General features: G+C 43.4%; 1 protein-coding gene across 1 annotated transcript in view; it reads left to right on the forward strand.

The window, feature by feature from the left end:
- asap2a (ArfGAP with SH3 domain, ankyrin repeat and PH domain 2a) overlaps window positions 1-15,527 on the forward strand; it is a 228,661-nt gene that overhangs the window by 53,484 nt on the left and 159,650 nt on the right. Inside the window, exon 2 of the mRNA XM_072498751.1 lies at window positions 7,487-7,559. Coding sequence (XP_072354852.1) covers window positions 7,487-7,559 — 73 coding nt within the window. The remainder of the gene's footprint in view (window positions 1-7,486; window positions 7,560-15,527) is intronic.

Genomic DNA, 15,527 nt, shown 5'->3' on the forward strand with positions numbered 1-15,527 from the left:
ATGAAGAGGAAACACTTCCTAGTCAAAAGCGTTGTAGAAAAATGATTATTTTGGAGGAATTTAAAGATTCATTTCCTGCAGTATGGAAGAACAAAGGGTTAAAATGGCTTGACAGGCTGCAGAAATGGCTGATGATTTTGAATTGGTGCATAAAGCGAAGTGTGGCGTTCAACATCAATTTCAATCTGTGAAGGATAGAAACTGGGGAAATTGGAAATTTACAGGTGGTCAATGCAAAGGAGGTGTAGTTGGTGATGAGGAGTGCGCTTCACAGTAAAGAGGAAACCAATGATAATGGTAGACAGATAAGGAAACTTAAGTGTTTTCATTGTAAGAAAGTTGGACATGTGAAGTCGCAGTGTTTATGGTTTAAGAAAAGTACAGGCAAGACAGACTGGGTAAATCAGGATAAGCCAGTGGGGTTTATTAAAGTGGCAGGAAAAACCATTGTCTCAGTGAAAGAGGTGCCACAGAGTGTACAACCTGTTCAGAGGCTGGTGGATAAGCAGAAACCAGAACTTTTTAAGGATTGTATTTGTGAGGGTAATGTTTATCATAGATTATCATAGAATTTACAGCGCAGAAGGAGGTCATTCGGCCCATCGAGTCTGCACCGGCTCTTGGAAAGAGCACCCTACCCAAGGTCAACACCGCCACCCCATCCCCATAACCCAGTAACCACACTAAGGGCAATTTTGGACACTAAGGGCAATTTACCATGGCCAATCCACCTAACCTGCACATCTTTGGACTGTGGGAGGAAACCGGAGCACCCGGAGGAAACCCACACACACACGGGGAGGATGTGCAGACTCCGCACAGACAGTGACCCAAGCCGGGAATCGAACCTGGGACCCTGGAGCTGTGAAGCAATTGTGCTATCCACAAGGCTACCGTGCTGCCTTTGTGTACCAGGTGGAGTAGGTAAGGACTTAAGGGATACAGGAGCAAGTCAATCTTTAATGGTGAGAGTTAAGGAGATATGTGGTTTGGAAGGAGCTTTGTCAGACAAGGTGGTAATATGTGGGATTAGAGGTGACAGCAGTAGTGTGCCACTATGTAAGGTAAGCCTAGAGAGTGCGATGAAAAGTGGTGCAAAGATAGTAGGAAGAATAGAAAAAATACCATTTTTATGGGTACAATTTATCCTAAGTAATGATATAGCTGGATCGCTGGTGGTCAAAAGAGAAGTTGGTGAGTCGGCGGTCAGAGACTATGTTGTTGGACTATGTATCAAACTTTAGAGAGAGATTAAACAGGACTGGTGAGTTGCTGAGAAAGTATTTAAAAATGTCACAAAATGTGATGAAAAAAGAGGCAGATAAGAAATCAAAAATTCGCAATTTTGTTCGTGGGGAGAAAGTACCAGTATTGTTACCAACGGTAGAGGAATCATTAAAAGCATGATTTAGTGGGCCGTATCAGATTGAAAGGAAACTGAGTGAGGTGAATTATTTGATAAGATCGCCAGACAGAAGGAGGACTCGTTAATATGGTCAAAAGGCACTTTGATAGAGAAGGAAAGACGGAAGAAGTGTTAGTCATTGTAACTCGGGAGAAGAGATAAATCGAAACAATTCTGAATTTGACATTCCTCAAATTAAATTGAATAATGAGGAAGCATTCAAAAATTAGGATAATTAATTGAGTTACCTTTTGGAGAAAATCAAAATGACTTGAAAGAGTTATTACAGTCACAGAGCTGAATGAGGATAACTTGGGACATACGAAAGTAATTATGCAGATATCAGAAATGCTTTTCCCATTAAACAACACTCATGCAGGCTCAATCTACTAAAGACAGCACAGGTACAAACGGACATGGCTGATTTATGTAATTGCAAAGCAGAACTCATTGACAGCGTTAATGAAGAACTGAAGGCGAGGGAGCAGCTGGCATGGGAACTTCACCTAGCAGAACTTCACCCAGCCCAGCAGAAGGTATCAGTGATGGTTACATGGAGGAGAAAGCTAGCTTGGAAAGACAGATTTGAGAGAGCTGAGATTCAGCATCAGATTGCGCAGGAACTCCAGCATACTAGCAATCAACTGCATGAGGTCGAAGAGCAACAACAACTTTAACCAGGGAAAGAGCTACTCGCAAGACAGCATGTTGCAATGAAAGAAACTGCAGGAACCGTGGAGTTCCCAAGAGCAAATTCCCTTCACAATGGTGACACAGGAAGTGATCTCATTAGGATGTGGTCAGGAGGGACAGACGATGAACAGAACCTGTCTCACCGTTTCACACAGCATTGTCTGTGGTGGAATCTGGAGGTTGAAGAGCTGGTTCAAATGTAGCCAGGGTATTCAGTACACTTTCAATGTGCAATGACCGGTGTTTTACACTGTCCAAATGCACCAGCTGTTACCAATTATTCTTGGCTATCCTCAACAGACAGCAAAGGAAGCCGAATACAAAACTGTTGAAAAAGGTGAAGGACTGATGATGAATGCTCCAACATCGATCAACAATCTGTCTTGCTATCAAGTGGAAAGCTCTGCTGCTAAAGCCAGGCAACCTCATGTAACTGAATTACTGATGAAGTTTTGTTGTATAAATGTATGGAGACTATCACAGAGGCCATCTTTGTTTGATGATACCAGAGCTACTTGGACAGAACTAGTGCAAAAGTTTGTCTGAGATAATTGCTGATAATTATCACGACTGTGACATGGGAGAATACTACTCTGACTGTACTCATGTGATGTTTGCTTGGTGCAAAAATGATACCATGTATTGGGAAGCACGGTATCACAAGTGGATAGCACTCTGGCTTCACAGCGCCAGGGTCCCAGGTTCGATTCCCTGCTGGGTCACTGTCTGTGCGGAGTCTGCACGTTCTCCCCGTGCCTGCGTGGGTTTCCTCTGGGTGCTCCGGTTTCCTCCCACAGTCTAAAGACGTGCAGGTTAGGTGGATTGGCCATGATAAATTGGCCTTAGTGACCAAAAAGGTTAGGAGGGGTTATTGGGTTACGGGGATAGGGTGGAAGTGAGGGCTTAAGTGGGTCGGTGCAGACTCGATGGGCCGAATGGCCTCCTGCACTCTATGTTCTATGTAGAATGTAAATTGTCTGTAACCTCAAGAAATCTTTAAAGGTGAAAAGGGTTCTGAAAATTAAGTTGTGTGTATATTAATGGGTCATTTTTTTCTTCAGGCGGGAGGTGTCACGATAGTGAGGGATCGAAGATTTAGTGGAGAATTTAGGGGTGAACAGACTAAGGGTACAGCTACTAGCACTGAGTCAGAGGTGTATATGCCCACGTCGCCTGAATTACATTGCCCCATACAGACTTAAACACATCAGTGGGGATACACAGGATTCCCCTGTTCCGCCAGGGTGATTCACCCAATATCCATTGTCCTCTGGGACACTGATCAGACTAGCCATTAGCAGATTACAGAGTCTGATGGCTTCTTTTGTCTGAAAGTTAAATGCTTTTTCATAGCATAGCCCTGTTCTTTTGTGTAAATGGGAGTGGGCAATCCAAACCCAGATAGTGACGATGAGTTCAAGTCTGGACAGTCTATGACCGAACCGTTGTTTGAAGGGCTGGGCAGAGCTCAGAGAGAGAGAGAAAGATTCCTGTTCGAACAGGTGGGTGCCTAAGGATTTGGAAAGCCAACATTTGACACGTGTAATAGAAACCAGTTGGCTTCAATTATCGTTTCAGATACAATATTCTTTAAAACTAAATTTCTAATACTGTTGTGCTGGCATGTGTGTATTTTCCTATAGTTCGTAGATCCTTCATAACATCAGTGTTTTGTTTTGAAAAAAGTATTGCGCATCTGGTTATACTTGTAGCTAAATATATGTTTTTACACAAGGTTATTTGCATAGTTTTAGAGGGAAAACTAATGTATATACTTACTATCTATTTTGGGAGTTAACAGCATCAAGTCCAATTTTCTTCTTGTGCACTGTTACTTTAATTGTATTTACTGGTTGGTGATAGCCACAAGTTGACGAGTTGACCTCAGCAGCAGATCCATGGGGAAATAATACTCTGCAGTGGTAACTAGAGGTTTTCTATGCAGCTGTGCCACCTCCAAGAAAGAGCTTGTTCAACTAGTAGATTTTGAGTATTTTATCACTGCAAGAACCCACTTTTTCTTCATTAAGAAAGTGGAAGAAGAGAGGGAAAAGGTTTTACAGATTTTATTTGAATGCTGGAAAGCCTACAAATACTGTATAATTGGGTGTTGGAAAGAGCAAGCAAAGTTGAAGAGTCACAGGTGCAGCGACAGTGCCATGGAGGCAAAGTCATGAAAGGTTAAGAGTAGCAGAGACATTATGGTATCAAGCACGGTGGTGCAGTGGTTAGCACTGGGACTACAGTGCTGTGCACCTGGGTTTGAATCCCGGCCCTGGGCCACTGTCCGTGTGGAGTTTGCACATTCTCCCCGTGTCTGCATCGGTTTCACCCCCACAACCTAAAGATGTTCAGGTTAGGTGGATTGGCCACGCTACATTGCCCCTTAATTGGAAAGAAAATAATTGGGTACTCTAAATTTATTTTTAAAATGGTATCAAACACAAATTTTCTTTCCTCTGCAATGCTTTCACTTTGTTTGGATAATAGGGTTTATTATAAAATAGAGGCAAATGACCAGATTCCAGAGCATTTATTTTCCAGGTCAAATAGACAGGTAGCTGATGGAATTTGTTCTGTAGGATGCATGCGGCTAAGGTTAGAGGGTGCCACAATTCTTGGAAGATTGTAGGGCAGAGGTGTATAGTTATAATCTGGGGCTCAAGTATAACTTTGGTAAATCCTGGTTGTTTACAAGACGAGGGATGGTAACTCTGACATAGATTATCTGACATTTTTGTTTCAAAATTCTTGTGCCTAATTGTGAGGAAGTTGGAGGAAGTTGAAGTGGAGGTGGTGGCATAGTGCTATTGTCGTGGACTAGTAAATGCTCTGGGGATCCAACTTGCAATCCCGCCACTCGCAATGAAATTTGAATTCAATAAAAATCTGGAATTAATAAAGTCTAATGATGACGGTGAAACCATTGTCGATTGTTGTGAAAAACCATCTGGTTCACTAATGTCCTTTAGGGAAGGAAATCTGGAGTCACATGTAGGTCATCCTTCACTCTCGCTGGCTCATGCTCTCGCTCGTTCTGGCTCATGCTCGCTCTCACTTTGGCCTGGCTCATGCTTGCTCTTGCACTCTTGCTCACTGTCACTTCCTCTCGCTCTCACACAAACTTTCACTTGCTTCCGCTCAAACTCGCACTCGTGTGCACTGACTCACACCCGCTTGCATTTGCACTCGCTCAAACTTGCGCTCGCATTTGCGCTTTCGCTCAAACTAGCACTTGTTCACATTTGCTCTTGTTCAAACTAGCATTCGCTTGCATTTGCTCCCGCATTTGCACAAGTTCGCATTTGTGCATGATTTTGCACTGGCTCGCTTTCGTGCTTGCATTCGCACTTGCTCACATTTACACTCGCGCAAACTAGCATTCGCTTACATTCGCACTCGCTCTCACTAGCTTTCGCACTCGCTCAAACTCTCTTGCTTGCATTCGCACTTGCTCTAGTTTGTATTTGCACTCTTGCTCGCCCGTGCCCTTGCCCCCTCGTCCTCCCGCCCCCCTCGTCCTCCCGCCCCCCTCGTCCTCCCGCCCCCCTCGTCCTCCCGCCCCCCTCGTCCTCCCGCCCCCCTTGTCCTCCCGCCCCCCTTGTCCTCCCGCCCCCCTTGTCCTCCCGCCCCCCTTGTCCTCCCGCCCCCCTCGTCCTCCCGCCCCCCTCGTCCTCCCGCCCCCCTCGTCCTCCCGCCCCCCTCGTCCTCCCGCCCCCCTCGTCCTCCCGCCCCCCTCGTCCTCCCGCCCCCCTTGTCCTCCCGCCCCCCTTGTCCTCCCGCCCCCCTCGTCCTCCCGCCCCCCTCGTCCTCCCGCCCCCCTCGTCCTCCCGCCCCCCTCGTCCTCCCGCCCCCCTCGTCCTCCCGCCCCCCTCGTCCCCCTCATCCCCCCGCCCCCCTCGTCCCCCCGCCCCCCTCGTCTCCCCCGCCCCCCTCGCATACACTCTCGCTCACTTGGTGTAGGGCTAACATCTAGGCATGGATAGAAGATTGGCTAGCTAACAGGAAACAGTCGGCATAAGTTGTTGGGGCACTGAAAAGTTTTACAATTTATATAAATGACTTTGATGAAGGGACCAAAGGTTGCTAAATTTGCTGATACGACGGTCAGAAAGTAAGGTGTAAAGGGCTACAGAGGGATAGATTAAGTGAGTGGGAAAAGATCTATCAAATGGAGTGTAATGTGGGCAAATGTGAAATTATCCATTTTGGCAGGAAGATTATTGCAGAGCTCTGAGATACAGAGGGATGCACGAATCACAATAGGCTAATACGTAGGCACAGCAAATAATTAGGAAAGCGAATAGAATTTTTATACTTTATTGCAAGGGGCATTATATATAAAACCAGTGAATAAAACCAAAATACTGCGGATGCTGGGGATCTGAAATAAAATAGAAAATGCTGGATAAAACTCAGCTGATCTGGCAGCATCTGGAGAGGTTTTTCTAAAAGTAGGGTGGTTATGCTTCAGTTGTACAGGACACTGGTGTAACCACGTCTGGAGTACTGCATACAGTATTGGCCACCTTATTTAAGGAAGGATATAAATGTGTTGCAAGGAGTTCAAAGAAGATTTCATGAGCTATTACCAGGAGTGGGTAGGTTGTCTTGTGAGGAAAGGTTGAGAGTTTATAAGAGTAGCAACAACTTGATTGAAACCTATAAGATCCTGGGGGGGCGTCTTGACAGGGTGGATCTGTAGACGATGTTTCCTCTTGTGGGAGAATCTAAAACTCGGGGTCATTGTTTAAAAAAATAAGAGGTCATCCATTTCAGACAAAGATGAGCATATTTTTCAGAGGTTGGTGAGGCTTTAGAAAATTCTCCCTTCCTCAAAAGCCAGTGGAAGCAGATTCTTTCAATATTTTTCAGAAGGGTAAATAGATTCTTGATAAACGAGGGGGGGTGAAAAGTTATTGAGGGTAGGTGGGAGGTTACAATCAGATCAGCCATGATCTTGTTGAATGGCAGAAGAGGCTTGAGTGCTCTACCCTTCCTAATTCATATGTATGTATGTATGTGTGTGTATGTATGTATCAAAATACTGTGGATACTGAAATAAACACAATGCTGGAAATTCTCAACAGGTCAGGTAGCATCTGTAGGAGGAAAAGCAGCTAACCTTTCAGGTCAGCAACCTTTCAATAGAATTGGGAATAGTTAGAAATGTAATAGGTTTTAAGCAGCAGTTGAAATAGGAGCAAGTGGTAAAAAGAACAAAAGAGAAGTCCTTCAGTGGTGTTGAAGACAGGATACATTTAAATGACAAAAATGTCCCAGTTGGTGGTAACAGTCCGAGCTATCAGTTTAAGTTTTTCAATTGTCTTTTCCTGTTATTAACTGCCTTGCTTTCTCCCTTACGTATGCTTTCTTTTTTATTTTTAGGCATTGGATGTGGATCGTGGAGTGCTACAAAAAATGAAGAAATCTGTCAAAGCTATCTATACATCTGGATTAGGTAAGAAACTGCTTTAATACTTGATATGATGGAAGGCATAGAAGAAAATACTTGGAAACTGAACATCCTGAAAATGTAAGTATCCTCTGTTCTCATTCCATATCAAGGTTAATGAAACTGAAATACCCCATTGTGGAATAGGCTATAGTGTCACAAAATAATTTGAACAATCCTGTGGAACTGAGGTTTGGATCCTCCCATCCTTTGGGGAAGAGGAGCCGAAATCTTGGTACATAAATTAAAACCCATTAGTTTCCGAGAGAGCTTGTGTCAGAATGAGAAGTGTTATTACAAATGTTGACTTTGCCACTGCTACCTGTTGTCATTGAAATTAGGCTTGTTGGCATCTGGCTTTTAGAGCACTGAAGTGCCCAGGAATTCCAAAATAATGTATGCGGCAAACACACACTTCTGAAGTGAATCGTAAAATGTTGATTTGATGCCAGTGGTGCCATTTCGGAACTTAATGCTCCAGGCGAATACTCTCCTGTAGCCTTGTACAGCTGAACAATTGTGCAAACAGTGCAAATTAAAGGGATCATCCACTTGTATGTCAGTTACCGGCTGATTTATTCTTAATGTGGCTACAATTCTACAAGTGTTTGGCCTTTACCAGAGATGTTTCAATTTACAAAGGTTCACAGGTACAATACAAATGTGTCAGGTGCTGATAGATCTTTTGCTAACTTCAAAGCTTCTGCACAAATTAGTTGCTCCTAAACATGGGGGCACATTGTGAGCATTGCCCTTGGAATACAGATGACTTGGAGAATGAGCAGACCCCACAGACCAAGACAGGCTTGTGGAAAAGGAAGGAGCAGAATGGGGGGATGGGGATCACGACAGTATCTATCAAGGGTATTGAGAAAGCAATCATCCAACTTTATCCTCAGGAAGAAACAATGTGTGAGACATCTGTGCTTCAATGATGGTGTCCGACTGAAAGTTGGCCCCTGCTGTGGCCACAAGTGTAACCTTGGAGTAGAGCAAGGTATATATTGTCAGTGGCTCCGGAGGTGACTAGACCATAAACCTTTATGCATCTTCTTCCAGGCTGGAGGTTGTAATCATGCACTTTCAGAGACTTCAAAGGTTTTATTTACAAGGATCTACGCAAGCAATTGCATGTCTGCTGCTAGCTTTGGAGTGCCTCCGTCTAAGAGAACACCTCCTTCCCCTGGAGTGATTCCCCACTCTGAGTCCCAATTGGTCACCCAAACTAGGTGGTCTTTTTCTGAATGTCACTGGTGAATGCCTTCAAAGTGACATTCACCATACAGGTATTACAACATCTCACAGTTTACTGTCCACAATTGCATAAGGGAGATCACTGAGGCTCTTGATTTATTGAGAGCTAAATACATTTCTTTTTTTTAACCAGAAACAATAGTGGTAGTGAACATATAGCATTTCAAGGGTTGTTGCCCTCTCCATGGTGAAGGGTGCCATTGGATGTACCCATAGTGCTTTTCAGATGTTGCATGCCAACTCATCCATGTAAGAACTAAAAGGTATTCCATTCCTTCAGCATTCAGTTGGTCTGTGACCATAGGGAGTGCATCATGCAAGTCAAAACCTTATTTGCTGGCAGTAGTTATGATGCTTTTGTTATGTGATGAATGTAGGAATTTCAGATATATTGTATTATAAGTATTTGGTGATGTAAGGGTTGAAAGCCTGGGGTAGAGTGTGTTTGACTGCTGAAATCCTGTTTTAAAAGATTCTTGGGTTGAAACACAACAAAGCTTTTGGGAGCCAGAAGCGCAACTGACCATCGTATAAGCTTGAACTAATGCAATTTTGTTTTGATTAAGGGGATTCCCTGGGGAGATAATTAATTTTCAGCTTGGTGAGATGATATCATTGATGGGTGGCTTTTTGAGTAAGCATTTCCAGTTCCGTTCTAATCTGGCTGAAACTGAGACTTCAAGTAAGGCAATCTTTTGTCACTGTAGGTTACTTAAGAGGTTAACCGTATTTAAAGCAGTGCAGACTTGTCTAAGGACAAGGGGTGGTTGAAACAAGCCACTTGAAACTGCTTTTGAAGACATACAGCTGGAGTTGCTGCTTGGGTCTGACCGTAAAGCAGTATCAAGAGATCTATTTCTCAAAAAATATCTCTGTAAAGCATGTATTGCTCTGTGCCATTGGTATTTAAGATGGATTGAGAGCTGAGAGTTTTTGTTCTTGTTTAAGTGGGAATAAAGATAGCAATTAAGGATATTGTATCACTATATTGAGTAGTATTGTTTAAGGGGTACTTGCAAGCTATTTTCTGGTGTGATGTTAAAGATTTTAATACTGTGCTAATAATAAGGTTTGTTGTAATATACCAAATCTCTATTTCTTTGTGTAATCACTCCTGGAGCAAAGGTATAGTTTCTTCGTATCCTTTCTTCGTATCCTTTCTTCGTATCCTTTCTTCGTATCCTTTCTTCGTATCCTTTCTTCGTATCCTTTCTTCGTATCCTTTCTTCGTATCCTTTCCTCGTATCCTTTCCTCGTATCCTTTCCTCGTATCCTTTCCTCGTATCCTTTCCTCGTATCCTTTCCTCGTATCCTTTCCTCGTATCCTTTCCTCGTATCCTTTCCTCGTATCCTTTCCTCGTATCCTTTCCTCGTATCCTTTCCTCATAGTCTTACAAAATTAAAATAAAATATTGGAGTTTCTGTCCAATATCCTAGCCACTATTGGGGTCTGGTCTGGGATCATCGTAGTTCTGTCAGTCCACTGTGCCAGTTTGAGTTACCATAGCAAACCATAAGCTGGCTACTGGATAACAAAGACTATTGACAACAACATGGCTGATGTTCCTGGTGCACAATCCATGCATACGTACAGCATTGACCCAATTAAGGCTATGCTGCAACTGAAAATACAAGAGGGCAGATTATTGACCTGCAGACACACCTTTTCCGCTTCATGAACGTCTTGCAGAGGAGGAGAGGCAATCTTGATGGCCGCTTTCTGCTCTGGCTGCCAATAAAGAACTTAGTCACCTGCACTACCAAATAACCACAACTTCAATCTTCTCCCTGTTCGCCAACTGTCCCGTAAGTTTCCCGTCAGCCACTAACCGTCAACAGTGTCTACTTGGTCATAATGCAAAATTAAAAACAGTCATAAAATATACATTGTAAACCAAATTTAGAAATGAAATTATGCCACATTGCATATAACGTCAACTAATCAGCCTGTGCATTTCCTTTTATCCTTTAATGTGCGCCTTTGCCTGACCTAGTGTTCCTATGCAGAATAGTTAAGAGTTTGGTGGTTAATGGTGCTGACAACACGGGTTCAGTTCTTGGGGATTGTCTCTTACTTTCCCCTATGTGATACCATGGTGTCATTGAGCCTTTGTTAGTAACCGTCTGGCACCGTGGATGCCACACAAAGAGAAAAAGGCGAGTGCTCCTCTGCATTGCTACTTCAGTACCTTTATAATGGCTGATGGAAAGCTGATGCTTTTCAATTAAGGGGAGGAGTCTGCAGATGGCCTTGGAGGACAACCCCAACAACTCTGGCCTAAAATCTGCCTGCAGAATGCACTCACTTGACATTGGTGGTAGCTATCTGTGCTGATTGGTTGGCAGGCATCAGTAAGAGCACTGGAGTACTCTGGATGGGACCATGAATGCTGAGCCCCTGAGAAAGAACAAGTGATTTGTGCCCCATGGAACCACCCACCTCAGCCATCCGAAAAATCTGTTGGAGGATAGATTCTTGTTGACCCCTTTGCACGCTGTTGTCCACAAGCATGATGGCAGCAAGCTGAGTTCATGTGTCAATGAGCTGGGTTTGTATGGCAGCAAGCTTAGCTTCCATTTGTAGCACTCACGATGTAGATGGAAGCAGGTTCTTTGGCAAAGAAGCTGCAACATTGTCCATCATGCTTCGGTCTGCACGTTGTGAATGTAGCTAGCCACATGCTGGAAGGGATGAGCTCAAGTTGTTGCTGGACTCTACCATGCTCCTGAATATTGATTACAGAGTTTCTGGCAGTCATCTTAATGAACTGAGTGTTTTGCTGTGCATACCCATTGGCGTTCTTCTGTAGGCTACCACATTAAAGTGCTCACCTGAGTTCTCTGTGGTGGAACAGTGTACATCTACACTATCCTTCAAACTTTGCATAGTGTCAGTATCTGAGCTGGTGGCTGTGGCTGTTAAATCAAGATGTTGTACCTTCATCACACTATCCATGGTGTTCCTCAACCATCTGGCCAGTTTGAACCATTTGGGTATCTGAAAGGGGGAAAAAGTACAAGGGTTAGGTTGTGGCCTGGAGAGGGTAAATTGAAGAGTTACTTACTTCCATCTTCTGCAGCTTTTAAATTGGGTGAGTGTTTGACATAAGGGAGAATTGGGATCTGAGGAGGAGGATTAGGCCTGAGGATAACATCTTCTTTGGTTCAACCTCACAGGCTATGGACTTAACAGTGGGCGAGCCAATAATAACCATATCCTTCACAGGTGTTTGGTTTTGCAAGCAGGCATGTCCTCCTTCAATTACTTCCTGTTGTCCCTGGTTGTGTGCCACCATATCCTGCAAGAACGAGTTAGTATATCAGTGCCTGTCATGCAATCTGTTTGGCTTGCATGACTGTCGTGGTAGTCCTTGCGAGTATTGAGTTGCGGTTTTGAGGCTTGCAGTAGTGAATTTAAAATGTTTTTTAATGGGATGTAGGCATCGCTGGTTACTCCAGCATTTATTACCCATCCCTAATTTCCCTGGAGAAGGTGGTGGTGAGCTGCCTTCTTGAACTGCCGCAGCCCCTGAGGTGTGGCTACACTCCACAGAGCCGTTAGGGTGGGAGTTCCAGGATTTTGACAGGGACAGTGAAGTAACGGCAATATATTTCCAAGTCAGGATGGTGAGTGACTTGGAAGGGAACCTCCTAAGTGGTGGTGTTCCCAGGTATCTACTGTTCTTCTCCTTTTAGATTGTGATGGTCGTGGGTTTGGAAGGTGCTGCCTAACGAACCTTGGCGAGTACATCTTGTAAATGATACACACGGCTGCCACTATTTTGTTGCTGGTGAAGGGAATTAATGTTTGCGGAGGGGGTAGCAATCAAGCGGGCTGCTTTGTCCTGGATGGTATCAAGCTGCTTGAGTGTTGTTGGAGTTGCATTCATCCAGGCAAGTGGAGAGTATCCCATTACATTCCTGACTTGTGCTTTGCAGATGGTGGGCAGGCTTTGGGGAGTCTGGAGATGAGTTACTCGCCGCAGGATTCTTGGCCTCTGACCTGCTCTTGTAGCCACAGTATTTATATGGCTAGTTCAGTTCATTTTGTAGTCAGTAGTAATGCCCAGGATGTCTTTTGTCGGAGATTCAGCGACGGTAATATCATTGACTGTCATGGGGCAATGGTTAGATCCTCTCTTGTAGGAGATGGTCATTGCTTGGCACTTATGTGGTGGATAGCACTGTGGCTTCACAGTGCCAGGGTCCCTGGTTCGATTCCACGCTGGATCACTGTTGTGCGGAGTCTGCACGTTCTCCCTGTGTCTACGTAAGTTTCCTCCGGGTGCTCCGGTTTCGTCCCACAGTCCAAAGATGTGTTGGTTAGGTGGATTGGCCATGATAAATTGCCCTTAGTGATCAAAAAGGTTAGGAGGGGTTATTGGGTTACGGGGATAGGGCGGAAGTGAGGGTTTCAGTGCGTCGCTGCAGACACGATGGGCCGAATGGCCTCCTTCTGCACTGTATGTTCTATGTTTACTTGCACGCCATTTTGGTGGCCATCCAATTTAACCCCCACCTGTTCTTTTTTATGTGCTTTGGAGTACTGGCTGGAAAAGATTGATGACCCAGTTGTTTGATGCTTATGTAGGTCCTCTCAATGTCATTTTTCATTCTGAAGCACTTAAGAGGTTTTCCTAAGTGACGCATGAGGCAGACAACGCGTCTGCTTACATCTGTTTTTGGAACAGGTTGCTAGCCTGCTGCCATCTGAGGTACTAGGTGTTTGTTTTCCTTCTTTAAATAGACTATCTAATGACCTGTTCAATTTCTTTAGTCTATAATGAACTGCAGAAAGCTGTTGTTAAGTTGTTATTCAAATGAAAATATGAAATGCCAGTGTAATTAAAATAGTTACTTAACCTTCTATCTAAAGCTGTTATTTTCTCCATGTACAATTTTCAGAAGTTAACTTGAAGGTGGGCAGCACGGTGGCACTGTGGTTAGTACTGCAGCCTCACGGTGCCAAGGTCCCAGGTTCTATCCCGGCTCTGGGTCACTGTCTGTGTGGAGTTTGCACATTCTCCCAGTGTTTGCGTGGGTTTCGCCCCCACAACCCAAAGATGTGCAGGTTAGGTGGATTGGCCACATTAAATTGCCCCTTAATTGAAAAAAATGAATTGGGTACTCCAAATTTTTTTTTTAAAAAGAAAAAAAAAGTTATCTTGAAGGCTTGAAGATAGATTAAGAGGGTATGTAGACAGTTTACCTTAGGCATCCTCTATAATTATTGCGAGAAGGCGGTAGGTAGAAGTGGACATGACTTTCCCTTTGGGTTTTTGCACTGAGTATTGCACTACAATATCGAGCACCGGTATTTCTCCTCCAGGTTTTCTCATATTTAATGGACAACTACAGTTTACGGCCTGCACCATTTAACATCTGAAATGTTTATTGCCAATTTAATGACTTGTATATTTCTTGCTGAAAGTAGAAACACTAGTAAATGTATTTTAACCATATAATCTGATGCATACATTTATGTAGTCCTTTGTTCTTATTTTTTTTCTTTTTCTTTTCTGCGTCATTGATACATAGAACTGCAACGTCTGAAAAAAGAGAACTGCAACATCTGAAGTGTACTTACAAATTTAATACTCTATTCTTTGTTGAACTGGAAAGCTTGTAGCACATATTCCTAATTCAGAACGACCTTATTTATTGCAGTGTTCAGTAAAAAGTGCAGTACTTCATACTTTGCTTCCCTTTTCATCAAACCCTTGACTTAACTTCAGAATGTAATAAAAGAATGCTATTTTCTGTTATATGTAGCAGATATTCAGAACAAGCTGCCATAATAGTTGCAATTAGTGGCAATTATATATAATATATAATTAAAATTTAAAAAAAGTTAAGTTAGAATATCTAATTCTTTTTTTCTCAATTAAGGGGCAATTTAGCGTGGCCACCTACCCTGCACATCTTTGGGTTGTGGGGCGAGACTCACGCAGACAAGGGGAGAATGTGCAAACTCCACACGGACAGTAACCTGGGCAGGGATCGAACCCGGGTTGTCAGCACTGTGAGGCAGCAGTGCTAACCACTGCGCCACCGTGCTGCCCCGTATATAATTGCTTTAGGGGTTTAAAAGAAACTGGGGGAGGGGACATGTTTAACCTCATTAAGCACTTCAGGAAAACTTTTTAATGAAAATCATTTGAACTCCAAATGAGCTAGCAGTTTTGAACAGTCTCAAGCCTAACCTGTTTTCTATGCAAGACTGAATAAATCCATATTGTAGTGCAAAGAAACATCTGATGGCAAATTCTGTCATGACATAATATGATTTCAACGTTGTAATATGGTGATAGTTATTTCTCAAGCTGTTAAAGCTTTGAGGTGTGATGTGGTTGGTGGGTGGTGGTTTGATGCAAAGTTACTTTGCATGCAAGTGTGCCTTTTTTCAGTGTCTAGCTGTTGAGATTTTGATCAGATGAGTTGATGAGACAGTCAGCTTTTAACAGTTGACCGAATAGCTAAATGGTTATTCTAATGAAGTCAGTATAAAATAGTCTTTGCACACATAGTGTTGTCCTGAGTTTGGCAGTCCTGAGGTGAAAAACCTCAGCATGTAAACAGATTTTAGAAGATTCCTGTATCCATTTGAGTTCACAGAAGCAATTAATGTTTTAAAGTGATATCCTTGAGGCTAGGTAAGAATACAGACTGCTCCTTATGGGCCATAAGTTGCATTAGGAGTGGATCTAATGATGTCCACTA

Source organism: Scyliorhinus torazame, chromosome 4, assembly GCF_047496885.1.
Source record: "Scyliorhinus torazame isolate Kashiwa2021f chromosome 4, sScyTor2.1, whole genome shotgun sequence".
Taxonomy (NCBI): domain Eukaryota; kingdom Metazoa; phylum Chordata; class Chondrichthyes; order Carcharhiniformes; family Scyliorhinidae; genus Scyliorhinus; species Scyliorhinus torazame.